This window comes from Patagioenas fasciata, chromosome 33 (assembly GCF_037038585.1).
Source record: "Patagioenas fasciata isolate bPatFas1 chromosome 33, bPatFas1.hap1, whole genome shotgun sequence".
Classification (NCBI taxonomy): Eukaryota; Metazoa; Chordata; class Aves; order Columbiformes; family Columbidae; genus Patagioenas; species Patagioenas fasciata.
In genome coordinates this window covers 2,333,511-2,348,433 of record NC_092552.1, presented here as the reverse complement: position 1 = coordinate 2,348,433, position 14,923 = coordinate 2,333,511, and the positions used below count along the sequence as shown (strand labels likewise).

The following is a 14,923-nucleotide window of genomic DNA, read 5'->3' as shown; positions in this document are numbered from 1 at the left end:
TTAGATCAGTGCAGCTGGGAAACTGGGATTTCCATGAGTTATGCACAAGCTTTTGCTGTACATGGTGCTTGCTGAGGTATAAGAGCTATACCAACACCCACATCTCTTTGCTTTCCTGCTCTTGGTATTTACCATGTTTCCCCAAAAATAAGACCTACCCCAAAAACAAGCTATAGCATGATTTTTCAGGATGCTTGAAATATGAACCCTATTCAAAAAATTAGCCCTAGTTACAGTTCATAAAAAAGTCAATTTAAATAGGGTCCAGGCAGCTATACATGTAAAAAAGTAAGCATCTTTTGCAGCAAAAATTAATATAAGACGCTGTCTTAGTTTTGGAAAAACAAGGTAGTTTGCCTGATGAGGGCCAACTCAGATCATCTCTGGGATGTGTTCGCTCCTGCCTAGATGAACACATGGCATCTGGGGCTCTCAGAATTCAAGGATGCTCTATTTTATTATCAGTAGTGCTTTAATTAAAGGAATATTCCCAGCCCTCTGGGACCTGCCTGGTGTGGGGATGGGTGGCTCGTGCTTTGCTTCCTGCAGCTCCCAGTACATCTCTGCAGGGGGTGGCACGTCCCCAGTGTTTCTTGCTGGAAAGCTGCTTGCTCCATAGCACCCCTCCTTCAGCAGGGCAGGCACAGAGGAGAGGTGACAGTGGCTCTGCAGGAGGTGGCTTGGGTTTGGTGACCCCATGGCCATTTGTGTGACTCTGAGTCATGTTTGTTCTTTCAGTGCTCTAGTTTTGCACCCTCTGCCACTGCTGGAGCCGTTTTTTTTAGCTAAAACATGGCATCTGGATCTGCTGGAGCTCAGCAGTAGCAATAGTAAAAGCTATTTCCTTGCACTTTGTCCTTTGGAAAAGAGACACATGACCTCATTTTTAGTGGTTTTGTCCAAGCTAGAACAGAAGGACTGTCACGGACTGTCAAGTTCAGTCTTTGATTTGGACTCTTTTACGTGTAGGAAAACAAATATAGATGTTACCCTTGAAGTTCAAAGGATTTATTACAATTGAAGCAAGAAAAGCAGTGCAAGAAGATGATGGAAATTACAGAAACCCAGTACTGTTGAGTTTGAAAAGGACCTCTGGAGATCACCCAGTCCACCTTCCCTGCTCAAAGCAGGCTCAGCCAGAGCAGGACTGTGACTGGTCAGGTGAAATATCTCCAAGATTACCTATGTCCAAGTGTGGAGACTCCACAGCCTCTCTGGGCAACCTGTGCGAGTGTTTTGAAACTGCCTCACTCACAACCAGCTCACCATGGAACCACAGGCTTGTTTTGACTTGAAAGTAGGTTGGATTTGGGACTCAGCAGGTGCATCCGTGGGTTTTCTGGATGATGGTGTGGTCTTCAGGCCAAGTGGTGGGGGAGAGGGTGTGGAAATAGTCCATCTTGCCTGTAGGCTGAAGATAGTGCCATGTGGGCTGTGGAAAGCCCTCAGGACCAAAGGGTCCCTCCCAGAGAAAGGGCCAACATCTCAGCCATGGGACAGCACAGAAATGTTCTCAAGCTTCGTGAGGACTTTGCCACGTTGCGATGGCTGAAGATTGGCCAGAGGAGTGGCTTAGTTCACGGTGAATAAGAGAGGGCATCTCTGGATCGAGGAGTTACAGGTACCTTCCTAGTGCCATCTTGCAGCCTCACAGCTTGTGTTTTGCCTTTGTGCAGGACTTTGAGCAGGATGCCTTTGGTTTCCAGCAGAAAGTAGAAGACATGGACCGTCGGCTGGGCACCATTTTCATCCAGGCTTTTGATGACGCCTCCAACTTGGACCACGCCTTCAAGGTTTGTTTATCGCTCCCTTGCTCTTCCCTAAAAGGGAAATCAGGGCACCCGGCTCGGTGAGAATCACGCTGAGGAGACCAGGCAGTGCTGGAGCCACAGGCACATGGGGCTGGTGTTTGCTGGTGGGACAGTGGGACTTGTAGCTTTTGGGCTGCTCTTGGTTTGGGATGCTCAGGCTGGTGGGTCCCTCACAAAGCTTTTGGATGCCAGGAGATATATTTGTGTCTCTCTCTGCAAGTCGGGGGAAATCATGCTTTTTCTAGGATTTCCTGGTGAGAATTGATATTGTTAGTATCAATTTGTTAATATTATTAATACATGGATCTGTTTCAGTTTTGGAAACAGGTTTTCTAGAAACAAAGCTGGTTTATTTATCAATTAATCTATCTTGCAGAAATAATAAATGGTATTTTTTTAAAAAAATCAATATAAGCATTTGTAGAAAAGACTTTAGCAAGTGACAGTGTTTATCTTTGTAAGTTTTTTGAAAAAAATAGAAAATCTTGAAGCATTTGAAGAACAACAGTTGGAATGTGGTCCAACCCCAGAGAAAGTCGGAGAGGCCCCGTAACAAAGGGAGCAAATTTCCTTTTTCCAAAGTGCCCATCGGTGCGGACAGTATTGAAGCATCTGGGCTGGGGAGGAAGGTCCCAGCTGATCTCTCTGCAGGAGTCGGGGTTGTAAATTTTTCCCCTCTTCTTTTCCTGCGTGTTCACCCCAACAGCTGCTGGACATGTTCGGGAGCCTTTTGGAGCGACCGGTAGTCGCTGCAGATGCTGCTGGCAAATACTCCGTCCTCATCAGCATGTTCAGCAGGGCCCTGGACCACGCCAGGCTGATCTACTCCCGGCACATCCAGGCAGAGCTGAAGCTCGGTAGGTAGAACGTGCTGAGTAAAATGGGTTTTACAGGGAGTTTGATTGAGATTAATTTGGGGGGGAAATGATTTATTTTTCTAAGGAACCCAAAACTTTACAAATTGCAGATGTTTTCAGCCTCTGTAGCTCCTAGTGGCAATGGAAATGCCTGGGAAAGCTCTGTTCTTAGTATTAAAGCAAATAATTGGTTAGGAGTAAAAATACCCTTTTTCAAATGTGTATGCATGATATGTGACTGGGAATGGAGACACATGCTGAGCTTTTCTCCCAGCGAGGCTGTGACAGGAGGTTTCTCTCCACATTTGTGTGCTGCCTCCAACACCCCATGGGACCTGCAAACCCACTCATGTGCTCCTCAGAATGAATTTATTTTGTTTCCCTTACAATGCTTAAAATGCAAAGTATGCGAGTGGGACTTTGTAACCAAGGGTTTAATCAGCCTTTTCCAAGTTTATTATTCCCCGTGACTGTTGGCACAGGGGGGAATGGGTGGATTTCTATCAGATTATGAGGATTCAAGTGTGTCATTTTGAACAATAACCTATTTACTTGCCTCAGAAAGATCACACTGGAACGAGACAAGTCCTGGACTGGAGAGAATCATGGAGAGAATCATTTGCTGTGAATTTGTGGTTATTGTTCTGTGGCTGTTAGATAAGACGGACAGAAGTAACTCCTGGTCAGAAATCCCTATGTCAGTGTTTGTGAGGGGCGGGGAATGTGTCCCAGGCAAGGGACACCTCACATCAGCTCAGGTTTGGACATAGTCTGGGCTTCTCGTTCGATCTCAGCTCCTTATTCAAGATCCAGAGGCACTTGCCTTGGTCACAGACCTACATCAGTGTGGCAGATGTTGGATTTAAGGAAGGAAGCTGGGAAATCAGAGCAGTTTTCTGCAAATGAGGTTCTGTTGTTGCATCTTTGGGAGAAAGGAGAAACAAAAGTGGTTTTGCTGGGATTTACTTGGATTTGCTCAGAGGACTTGTTTACTTCCAGCAGGTTTCTCAGCACTTGCCCAGCGGTGACTGCTCAGGCGCTCCTTTTTTCCAGCTTTTGGTTAAGTTAATTCAAGTTTTGTCAATATGTCCTCCAAAATCAACAACCATCTTGAGGAAAACTTGGATATTGTAGATGAAACAGTGGGGAAAAGACAGCATGATAAGAATTCCTCTGGCCTGCTGTTCCCTGGGCTGTACAGCCCTGGCAGCGTGGCCAGGGCTCTGCCTCCCGCACTCTGGGACACCTTTGCTCTTCGGTTTGAGGGGCATGAATTGGGCACCGCCAAGAGCTTCATCTGCCGGGAGCCACACTCTGCTTCTTTCTGTGCCTCTTTGACCTCAGAAAGTGGTGGCTGGTGAGCAGAGGTTGCCCTGCTCTGTGCAAACACCGGAGCATTGAGTATGTTACGGAGACCAGTGTTCCTCCAGCAGCTCTGGGCCCTTGTTCTTCCCCCAGGACGTGGTTCTCATTTGCCAGTTGCCATGCAAACACCCGCAAAAGGGCGCACTGGGGCTTGGAGAGCTTTTGTGCAGTGAAATGGTTTTGGGCGATATGGTGGGGTTGGAATGTAAGATCCCCAGCCAGGCTCTGCCTGCAAGGTGGTGGGTGGTTTTGGGAAGGGGTAAATAGAGACTGCAGCCTCACAGGGCTAAATGTAACGCTGAGCTTGTCTGTTGTGCCACCAGCTGCTTGGACTCTGCTGAAGGAAGAAGGGTGATAGAGAAGTATGAAGAAATGATCCAGCTGCTCGACAGGTAAGTGGTGGCTCAGGCATGACTGTAACTATATGAAAAAAAGCCAAACCTTATAGAATCATAGAATTGTTTTGGTTGGAAGAGACCCTCATGTCCATCCATTAACACAACCCTGGCACTGCCCCGTGTCCCTGAGAACCTCGTCTCCACGTCTGTCCACCCCTCCAGGGATGATGACTCCACCACTGCCCTCGCAGCCTGTTCCAATGCCCGACAGCCCTTTGGGGAAGAAATGTTTCCTAATATCCAGTCTGAACCTCCCCTGGTGCAACTTGAGGCCATTTCCTTCTCCTTCTCTAAACCACCTTTCAGCACATTTGCAAGCCCAGGGCCTGAGAATGTCTCTTTCTAAGCCAGAAGGAATTTTGTGATGAGAGAGGAGGAGGAATCCTTTGCTACACACCACAGTCTTTCTGTGATATCTTGAAATGAGAAGTTTGCATGGGAGGGACAGGGGCTGTGCAGCCCAGCAGAAATGTTGGAACGAGATTCTTTTGGATGTAGGAGATGCTGTGGTAGAAAACCTGAGCTGACCAGAAGTCTCAATCCACTTGTGCCCATTCACAGTGTACTTACCGTGGCTGTAATGTGTGTATTCCACAAGTGGGAGTGGGATTCGTTGCACCTCACTTAATATCTTAATGTTTGATGCTAAAACTGAACTGATTGCTCTGAGCTTTTGAATGTTTGTCCCCAAATTTGAATCCTCTGCTAAGAATGGTACTTGGGGGATCTTTGTTTTCCTGACTTGATGCTGTCACTGGTTTTCAGGTGTTTGTCTTTGAAGCCAAGATCTTTATGGAGGTGGTGTGGGTGGGTTTTAAATATTCCTTGATGTTCTTCAGCCCTCAGAAGTGGACTTGGCTTTTATTTGGTTCTATGTCTTGGTGTGCGGGCTTGGCAGCTACGTGGTGGATGTTTTAATTTGTTTGTTTGTTTTTCGGCAGGTATCAGGAGAAGCTCTATGCAGACTGGTCCCAGACAGTCTCTGAAAAATCACAGTACAACCTTACTCAACCGCTTATCCGGCGAGATCCAGAAACCAAACTGATCACAGTTAATTTTGATCCCCAGGTAAGAACTAGCTTTCCTGTCTGCTGGAGGGCACGTCTCCAAGCTGTGCCCCACCGTGCATGGCAAGTCTGGTGGGATCGCTACTAGATCTGTTCTGCTGAGGTCCCTGGAGCATCTGTTACGGGTGACATGAATTAACCATCCCCTTTGTGGGCTCTGTCTCCTGGTAAAATATCAGGATTACAGTTTAAGCAGCGCAGATTGTAATTAAAGCCAGAAAGTCTGTGAGTAGCCAGATGTTAACTGGTGTCAACATCTCCAGAGCAGGTTGGTTTGACGCTGGTGTGGGGAGCGTAGGAGCATCATCCTACAGACGTGGGTTCGTGTTATGTTTACCTGAAATCTGAGCTTCCTGAAAGGGTATAAAAATCCCAGGAAAGGTTTGTTTTGTTACTTCAGTGTTGTGGCTGTTGGATTTCCTTAATTGTGGTGCAGGAGGCTTCCAGTAGGTCTCTGTTCCCTAGGGCTGCCCTCTCCAGCACAGGGAGGCCTGACCATCCCCCTGCCCAAAGCAGAGGCAGGGTCCAAGCCAGCAGAGTGCAGAGGTGGATTCAAAGGTTCTGGGGCCTGATGAGAGCTGGGGCCTCTCAAATGTGAAATGCCATTTGCTGCGGAGGTGCTGAATCTCAGGGGCCTGGGAAAACATCAAACACTTCCCCCTTTCCCTGGGACTTGCTGCTGTTAGAGAAAAGTGTTGAGGTTCCAGAGCTCATTCCAGCTTGGCTCTCAGACAAAGGATTTGTCCAGCTCCTTGGAATCTCCTTGCTAAGGTGGGAAGCAAATGGCCCCAGGGGATGTTTTCCACCCTTCACCCTGGTGCCAGGGTTTGGAGCCTGTGACGTGCTGAGCATGTTCTCAGCTCCAGTCTCTGAGTGCTTCTGCGCTGCTCTCAGCTTTCCATACTGAGGACTGCCTCATGTCCTCAGGTGCCTGCTTAGCAGCCCCTTCATGCCCTTCAGAGCAGATAGGAGCACCTCATTTTGCCTAAAGGGAGGATGTATTTGCAACCCTTCAACATTAAAGAATCTTCCAGAGCTCACCTTCCATGGAGGAGAGGGAAAGAGGGTAAGACATCCTTGACACCATGGTGGGGATGTCTCAGACATTCCAGTGCATAAAAGGGAGGGGAGTTTGGTTCTATCTCACTTGGCCTCCTGCTCCCTCAATCCCCTGCTTTTCCCTTCCTCCCATCCCATCCTCTTCCATCCGCCTCCTCAAACTGCTCCCTTCACCCTTCCGCGCTCCGTCTTTCTTTCCTCTTCTTGTCATTGTGGACATAGTCACTTTAGTATTGTAGATACTCCTCACCCCTGCCATTGCCCATACAATATACTGAATTTCTGTCACCCAGCCAAAATGTGCAGTTTCAGGAGCATTTTCCCTCTCACAAGCCACTAAACTGAGCAAAGATTTTTTTTTTTTGTCTTAGAAGTGATATATTGCGTTGGAAGACCTTGCTGCTCCGTTTGTTGCAGGGACTCACTTCTACTTGGGTTTATAGTTTAATAACCCACTCAATCCCGTTCCATCACAACTCAAAGATGCTTTTGGTTGTGCCTCCTCCTGCAGGCACAGTATTGCTGAAAGACTGTATTGATGAGGATAGCTGAGAAGACCAGAGATCGTCATGGCTTTTAGAGGCTGCACAGGGTTTGCTGGCTGGGTAGTTAACAGAGCTAGATGTCTTTGATTGGGAAGCAAATCAGAGGCAAAGATCAATGGGAGGGAGATGGTCTGGACTAGGAGGTGTCCAGGCCCTTCTCAGAGCGTACTGCTTTGTGAATAAAACAGCAGGAACCCCCTAAGATCCCCAGAATTGACGGGAGGGTGTCTACCAGGTGAATGGGGAGGATTGTCTCACATTCAGCTCTCTGCCTTGTTTCTGCAGCTGGTGTCGGTGCTGAGGGAGGTGAGCTACCTGTCTGGCAGCCGGCTGGGAGCCATCCCACCCACGGCAGCAGAAATCTGTTCCTCCAAGGAGTCATACCGGCAGCTGGCGGCCAACTTGGAGCTGATGGTGAACAGATACAACAAGGTCCTGAAGACAGTCCTGGAGGTCGAATACCCTCTCATACAGGAGCAGCTGTGGGATATTAACTTGAAGCTGAAGAAGGCAGAAGAAACACTCAACTGGAAGATGGAGGGTGAGCTAGCTCTGTGTTAGGGCAAAAGAGGCCGTACAGGATTTCACAGAATCCCAGACTGGTGAGGGCTGAAGAGACCTCTGGAGATCTCCCAGTCCAACCCACCTGCTCACGCAGGGTCACAGAGCAGATCACACAGGTGGGTCCAGGCGGGTTTCAATGTCTCACAGAAGGAGACTCCACACCCGCTCTGGGCAGCCTGGGCCAGGCTCTGGCACCTCCCAGCAAACAAGTTTCTGCTCATGTTCAGATGGAGCCTCCTGTGTTTCAGTCTGTGCCCGCTGCCCCTCACCCTGGTGCTGGGCACCACTGAACAGAGTCTGGTCCATCCTCTGACAGCCACCCTGAGATATTGATCCCATTGATCAGATCCCTCTCAGCTTCTCTTCTCCAGCTCAACAGCCCCAGCTCTCTCAGCCTTTCCTCAGAAGAAAAATGCTCTAGACCCCTCAGCATCTTGGTAGCCACCGCTGGGCTCTCCCCAGTAATTCCTTGTACTTCTTAAACTGGGGTGCCCAGAACTGGACACACCACTCAGATGGGGCCTCACGAGTGCAGAGCAGAGGGGGAGGATTCACCTCCCTCGACCTGCTGGCCACACTCCTACTCACGCAGCCCAGGTACCATCAACCTTCTTGGCCACAGGGCACATTGCTCATGGTTAACCTGCTCACTTGGGTCTCATCAGATTCCTCCCATGTCCCCAGCCTCCATCACCTGGTTCCCAGTGACAGTTCACAGCAGGGCAGGGGACTCTCCAGCAGAGCCAGCACTGGGGAGACAAAGGGCAGCCCCCAGCCTGCCTGCTCCTTCCCATCTTACCTTGATCTGCTTGGGCTGGGGACAGGATCCTGATCCCTTCAGCTTCCCTCTGGGCTTTTGGGGAAGAGAGGCTGCCCTGTAAGCAGTGATGCTGAGGAAACGGCAAGATTGGGGTTTGTGAGAGCTGGCAAGGCTGGGGTTGAAGAGTCTGCTCCCTGCCCGTGCCAGCCCAAGTGACCCACTGTGTGGTCATGTCCCTGTGTCCCCAAGGCACTGCTTTCTCCCTGAGTTGTGCAGGGACTGGGACCCCTTGGCCCAGCCATCTGGCTTGGGACAGACTTCTCCCGGTGGGGGCCAGGGCCACCTCGTTATCCTTTCCAGCCAGATGAAATACTGTGGTTAGTGGTGAGGTTTGTGCACCGTGACTTTGGGATGATTTAACCAGTGTTCTTGCTTGATCAGTTTTAACTGCAAAGCAGAATGGAGGAAGACAATTTGTTTCCTCTTGGTGAAAGCAAACTGCTCGCTGTTGGAATATATATTTCTGTCATCAGGCTTGTGGTATGAACAGGAACAAGTGTCCTCCCTTGGGAACTTGCAAAGCAGAATTCCTCATGCTGAAAAACTCTTTCTCCACTGCACAACAAAGATGAAGGGACTTTCCTGCAGATGAAGTTCCCTGAATCTAAATGCAGCCCTCGCTGGTACCTTGGGCTGTCACAGCCTGTGTTTGTGGGGCTGTGGGTCCCTGCTCTAGTGACAGTGGCAGGAACACTCAGCCTGTTGTCCTTGTTCTCTCTCTGGTAGCAGATTAGATCTGGGTACGGGAAAGGGGGAAGTGTCAGACGTCCCCACGGTGCTGGTGCTCCTGGCAGAAAACAGAGGCTGCAGCTGTACCATGGATTGTTGGGGTAGGAGGGAGCTAGAAGTGACTCTTTTGGTTGAGGTGGTAAGTCTCTTGTGTTAATGATGGGTGAGAAATACATGAAACCGTGGGGGAAAAGTCTTATGGAGAGTGCACAAGAGCTTGGCCATGCAGCTCTGAAAAAAAGTAGTCAATCATCTCATTTTTTACCAGGTGTCTGGGATCACATCTCCATGGTGATGGATGATGTCCATGACCTCGAGCAGAGGATACAGAAAGCCAAAAACAATGTTGAGGAGATCCAGACCATCGTGGGATCGTGGGCGTCGCCCATATTTGTGAGAAGAGATTGTAAAAGAGAATCGCTGCTGAGCCTGGAGGACTGTCAGGACCGCCTGGAACGGCGTTACAGCCTTGTCCGAGAGTCAGGGCAGAGGATTCATCTGCTGGTGAAGGTGAGGGGGGACCTTCTCCAGGGGTTTGTTGACTCTTCATAGGCTCTGGGTGTCTCTCCGCTCTGGTGAAAATGTCCAGAGCTGCTTCACCTTAAAATTAACTCCCTTAACTCATTTGAAAAACTTACCTGTTGTTGATTAAGGAATACTTTGATGGGTGAGCTGGTACAGCTGAGTGTGCGGGGCTGCTGACCAGGCACCGAGTTTGGAGCAGGAGTGGGAGCCGATGCAGCCCAGTCTGGCTCCCAGTCCTGGTTCTTGTGAAGCCACTAGAGGGGAGTCGTGCATCAGGCTTTGGGATCCTGCTCAGAGGAAAAACTCCTCCGAAATATTCACCTTAAAATGGAGAGGCAGCTGGCTGTGGCTGACCTTTCTGCTTTAGGCTTGTTGTTCCTCTGTGGGAGCAGGAGGTGACGCTGTCAGTCCAGGGAGAAGCTGAGTAACAAGAAAAAAGCTGCTGTCTGAACCCTGGGTTTTTTCCAGTGGCTTTGCCAGAGCTGAGAGTCCTCTTTGCAGAGCAGGAGAAAGCCCAAATCTCTGCGCCTCACCTGCCCAGAGGTTTTAGCGTGTCAGGGACAGCACCTTGGCTGGAAGGCAGATGGATTTTAGGTCCAGCCCACTCCTGAGGGTCACCATCTGGCCTTGGACTCTGGAGAGACTGGGCTGACCCTCTCTGGGACACTGAGCCCTTGTTGCTCACCTTACTTCACTGTCTGCACTCAGCCTTGGGCTTCTGACCCACTTCTGTACCCTCTGAACCCACGGCGAGGATTTTACTGTGCCCACGTTGTCCTGCTGCTACAGCTGTGACAGGCTCAACCACCTCCAGCTACACCCAAAAGATGGGAACACTTCCTAAATTGACCGGAGAGAACATGGGGCTGTGGCCAAGGCAGAAGGGCTGGCACCGCTGCTCTGGTGGCTCACAGGGCAGGACCAACTGCAAAGCAGCATGAAGGTCCTGGGGAGGGAAAGGCACCGTGGCCCAAAATAGGATGTCCCCATGCCTCTGTCCTGCTGTGCTGGTCAAACCTGGAGGAACAGCAGCAAAGGGGCCAAGAGCTGGTCTGCTGTGTTTCCCTTGGGTGTTCAGGTCTTCTTTTGAGCAGGTGAGTCTTGAGGCTGCTGAGAGAAGAGCACAGAGAGTTTGGGTACGTGCACCCACAAGCACAGGCAGGACAGTGAGATGCTGGCTTGCATTGCCCTTTTGCACCAGGATGAGGCCTCTGGAGTAAAGGTTCAGTAGAACACCAGTGACAAGGGGGCATTGTCAAATACAAGGGCATGGGACGGTGAAGAGGGGGCGGTGCTTTCAAATGGGCATTCCCATAGTGTTCAGTCCTGTGAAGTTCCCCTTTCTCTTGTGTCAGCAAAATGTGGAGGTGAGTCTGCAAGGCACCAGAGCCCTGGCTTGCTCTGTTAACAGTTTAATCACTCAGCGTTGATGTGTAAAGTTGGGGAGCAGCAACTCTGGGTTGACTCAAGCCCAATTGGCAATGCCACTCTATCTTGAGGAGGCTGAGGCCAGACCTTCTTGCTCTCTGCAACTGTCTGAAAGGAGGTTGGAGCATGGAGGGGGTTGGTCTCTTCTCCCAAGTAGTAAGAGATAGGATGAGAGGAAGTGGCCTCAAGTTGCACCAAGGAAAGTTCAGATTGGATATTAGGAAAAAATAATTCACAGAGAGGATTGTGAAGCTTTGGAATAGGCTGCCCAGAGCAGTGGTGGAGTCACATCCCTGGAGGTGTTAACAAATGTACAGATGGGGTTCTTAGGGACATGGGTTAGTGGTGGAGTTAGGTTATGGTTGGATTCGATGATCTTGAGGGTCTCTTCCAACCAGAATGATTCTATGATCTCATGTGTGCCAAGCTGCCATGCCACTGGGAATGGCACCCTCTCCTGTGTCCCCAGAGATGAAATACAGCCAGCTTTGAACCCCTGGCAGCAGACTGCAAGCTGGACCTTACGTTTTTTTTGAGCCCGTGCCTGTGTTGAGAGCCCCTGGCAGGCTTAGGAGAAAGAGCCCTCAGAGGGCATAGCAAGGCCGGAACAGGATCACGGCAGAGCCTGGGAGGTGCAGGGGATGGATACCCAGGCTGGTCTTGTGGGTGTGGAAGAGGAGACGCAAGAAGGATGGGGCCATTCTGTGGCCTAGAAAACCGTGAATTTCCTGACTGTGAACTTGCCTGGAGGTAAGGGACGCAATAAGCTGAGAAGGGAGGCTGTAAGCCAACCCTTTGTCTTCTGATCCCAATCTTTAACTATTTTCACTTGGTTTATTTAAAAACCCTTTTCTGAATTTTAAAGTTCTCTTGTTTTGAGATGACCATTTGTAGGGCAGAGGTGTAAGCAGTCCACTTGGAAGGACTCATCCACCCAAGGTAACATTATACAGGCCACAAGGACTGAGGCTTCATGCATTGGGATGAGCCTTTGGCCCAGGTCTGCAAAGCACCCTTGAGCCCTTTGGCCTCAGAGAAGAGGGAGGAGAAGGTTGCAGGGCTGCTAAGTCTCTCACGCACTCCATTTTTACCTTGTGATTATTTTGAGTTGCTTCAGATGACAAAGCAGCCCTTGACAGAAGGAGAAAATTGTGGCCATGCTACCAGCAGCAACATCCGTCTGTCTGGTTTCTCTCCCCCCGCAGGGCTGGTACCTGTGTGCTCATTGCCATGAGTCCTCAGCTGTGGGCAGCTCTTGTAGGACAGACTCAGCCCCGCTGTATTTCAAAGTGTCGTCTTTTTCTTCCAGGAAAACCAGAGCCTCTTACTTGCAGACCCAGCATCTGACATCTGGAAGGCCTATGTGGATTACGTGGATGAGATAGTTCTGGATGGATTCTTCACTGCCATTGAGTGCTCACTCAAGTACCTCCTCGAAAACACAGGTAACTGCTGGTTCCTCAGCTCTGGCCGTGATACCATCTTCAGTCTCACCAAAAGGAAGTTTCTGTTTTGTGCTTTGACTTGTGGTGGTCTTTCTACTCTGCCTCTTGCATTGTCTACAGCAAGTGCTGGAGGAGCCTCCAGACTCAGAGGGTAACTCTGTCCCCTGGTCACTGGAGCAAAGCCTTGCTCAAGGGAAGGGACAGAGATGACTGTGCACCATTTGCTGGGATTTGTGAACAGACAAAATTGAGGCATCATTCCAAGTCTGTTCTTGGGCATCAGCCATCTCCTGACCTCCCATGCACAAAGCATCAAGGTGACACAACCTTTCGTTTGTGGAGAGTCTCAAGAGTTGGTTCTGTGGATGAAAGACATGAAAGAAAAACCTCCATCACTGAGGAGTGAGGAGAGGGGTCACCAAAGCAGAGCTCCTGCCTAAGGCTGCCACGGAGGGTCACTCTGCTGAGAGCAGCTGTGTCCAGCTAAAGCACATCTTCAGAACGCTTCACAGTATCACAGTATCACAGTATGTTTGGGATTGGAAGGGACCTCAAAAGATCATCTAGTCCAATCCCCCTGCTGGAGCAGGAACGCCTAGGTGAGGTCGCACAGGAAGGTGTCCAGGCGGGCTTTGAATGTCTCCAGGGAAGGAGACTCCACAACCTCCCTGGGCAGCCTGTTCCAGTGCTCTGTTACCCTCACTGAGAAGAGTTCCAGTGCACTGTTACCCTCACTTTCTCAAATTTAAGTGGAACCTCTTGTGTTCCAGCTTGATCCCATTGCCCCTTGTCCTATCATTGTTTGCCACTGAGAAGAGCCTGACTCCATCCTCATGGCACTCACCCTTTATATATTTATAAACATTAATAAGGTCACCCCTCAGTCTCCTCTTCTCCAAACTAAAGAGCCCCAGCTCCCTCAGCCTTTCTTCATAAGGGAGATGCTCCACTCCCTTAATCATCTTTGTTGCCCTACGCTGGACCCTCTCCAGCAGTTCCCTGTCCTTCTTGAACTGAGGGGCCCAGAACTGGACACAATATTCCAGATGGGGTCTCACCAGGGCGGAGTAGAGGGGAAGGAGGACCTCTCTCGATCTACTGACCACCCCCGTTGTAATACACCCAAGGATGCCATTAGCCTTCCTGGCCACAAGGGCACAGTGCTGGCTCATGGTCATCCTGTTGTCCACCAGGACCCCCAGGTCCCTTTCCCCTACACTGCTCTCTAATAGGTCATGCCCCAACCTATACTGGAACTTGGGATTGTTCCTGCCCAGATGCAGGACTCTACACTTTCCCTTGTTAAATTCCATCAGATTATCCCCCGCCCAACTCTCCAGCCTGTCCAGGTCCCGCTGGATGGCGGCACAGCCTTCTGGCGTGTCAGCCACTCCTCCCAGCTTAGTGTCATCAGCAAACTTGCTGATGGTACACTCAATTCCCTCGTCTAAATCATTAATGAATATATTGAATAATATTGGCCCCAGTACTGACCCCTGAGGCACTCCACTAGATACTGGCCTCCAACTGGACTCCGCACCATTGACCGCCACTCTCTGGCTTCTCTCTTTAAGCCAGTTTGCAACCCACCTCACTACTCTATTGTCGAGACCACACCTCCTCAATTTAGCTGTGAGGATGCTGTGAGGGACTGTGTCAAAGGCTTTACTGAAGTCAAGGTAGACCACATCCACCGCTCTGCCATCATCCATCCACCTTGTTACATTCTCATAAAAGGCTATGAGGTTGGTCAAGCATGACTTACCCTTGGTAAAGCCATGCTGACTGCCCCTAATGACCCTCTTATCCCTGATGTGCCTTGAGATGGCACCAAGGATAAGCTCCTGGATGTGGAGGCACACTGAGCTGGAGAATTGCATCCAGTTCCTCACCATCTTGTTAAAAACAAGCACATAATTTCACATTTGTGAAACCAGTTGGTGTTTTATTTTTTCATGCCTTTCTCCACTAAATTAAAGAGCCTCTTGGTTCCTGTTGTTTTTCTCCTCTTTAAGTACTTATGCGCTGTAATTGTTCAGCTCTCAGACTCCCTTTTGATTAGCTGAAGAGCCTGGTCTCTTTAAGGCTTCCCTCCACAGCATTTTTCCGGTCCTTAAATCACTTGTGTCTCATCTGTTCTCCAGTATCTCCTGTGGGTACCAGAACACCAGCTGGTTTGGCAGCCTCCCCTCTGCGTTGTATGCAGACACAATGTCACTGGACCCAGCGAGTGGGTGTCCCACCTGCCTGGTGTCCCTGTGGGGCATGTGTGTGTCTTGTGGTGGGATGTTAGTGGTGGCTCTAGATCAC

The 14,923-nt window shown here is 49.9% G+C and overlaps 1 protein-coding gene across 2 annotated transcripts in view; it reads left to right on the top strand.

The window, feature by feature from the left end:
- LOC139826031 (dynein axonemal heavy chain 9-like) overlaps window positions 1–5,480 on the top strand; it is a 29,142-nt gene extending 23,662 nt beyond the window's left edge. Inside the window, exons 8-11 of one of the 2 annotated variants that reach the window (XM_071800820.1) lie at window positions 1,677–1,793; window positions 2,518–2,668; window positions 4,357–4,425; window positions 5,373–5,480. In XM_071800820.1, coding sequence (XP_071656921.1) covers window positions 1,677–1,793; window positions 2,518–2,668; window positions 4,357–4,388 — 300 coding nt within the window. In that variant the 3' untranslated portion in view covers window positions 4,389–4,425; window positions 5,373–5,480. Of the gene's footprint in view, window positions 1–969; window positions 1,346–1,676; window positions 1,794–2,517; window positions 2,669–4,356; window positions 4,426–5,372 lie in introns of those variants that run through there. The other variant, XM_071800821.1, reaches the window with a different exon arrangement.
- Window positions 5,481–14,923: the final 9,443 nt, after the last annotated feature.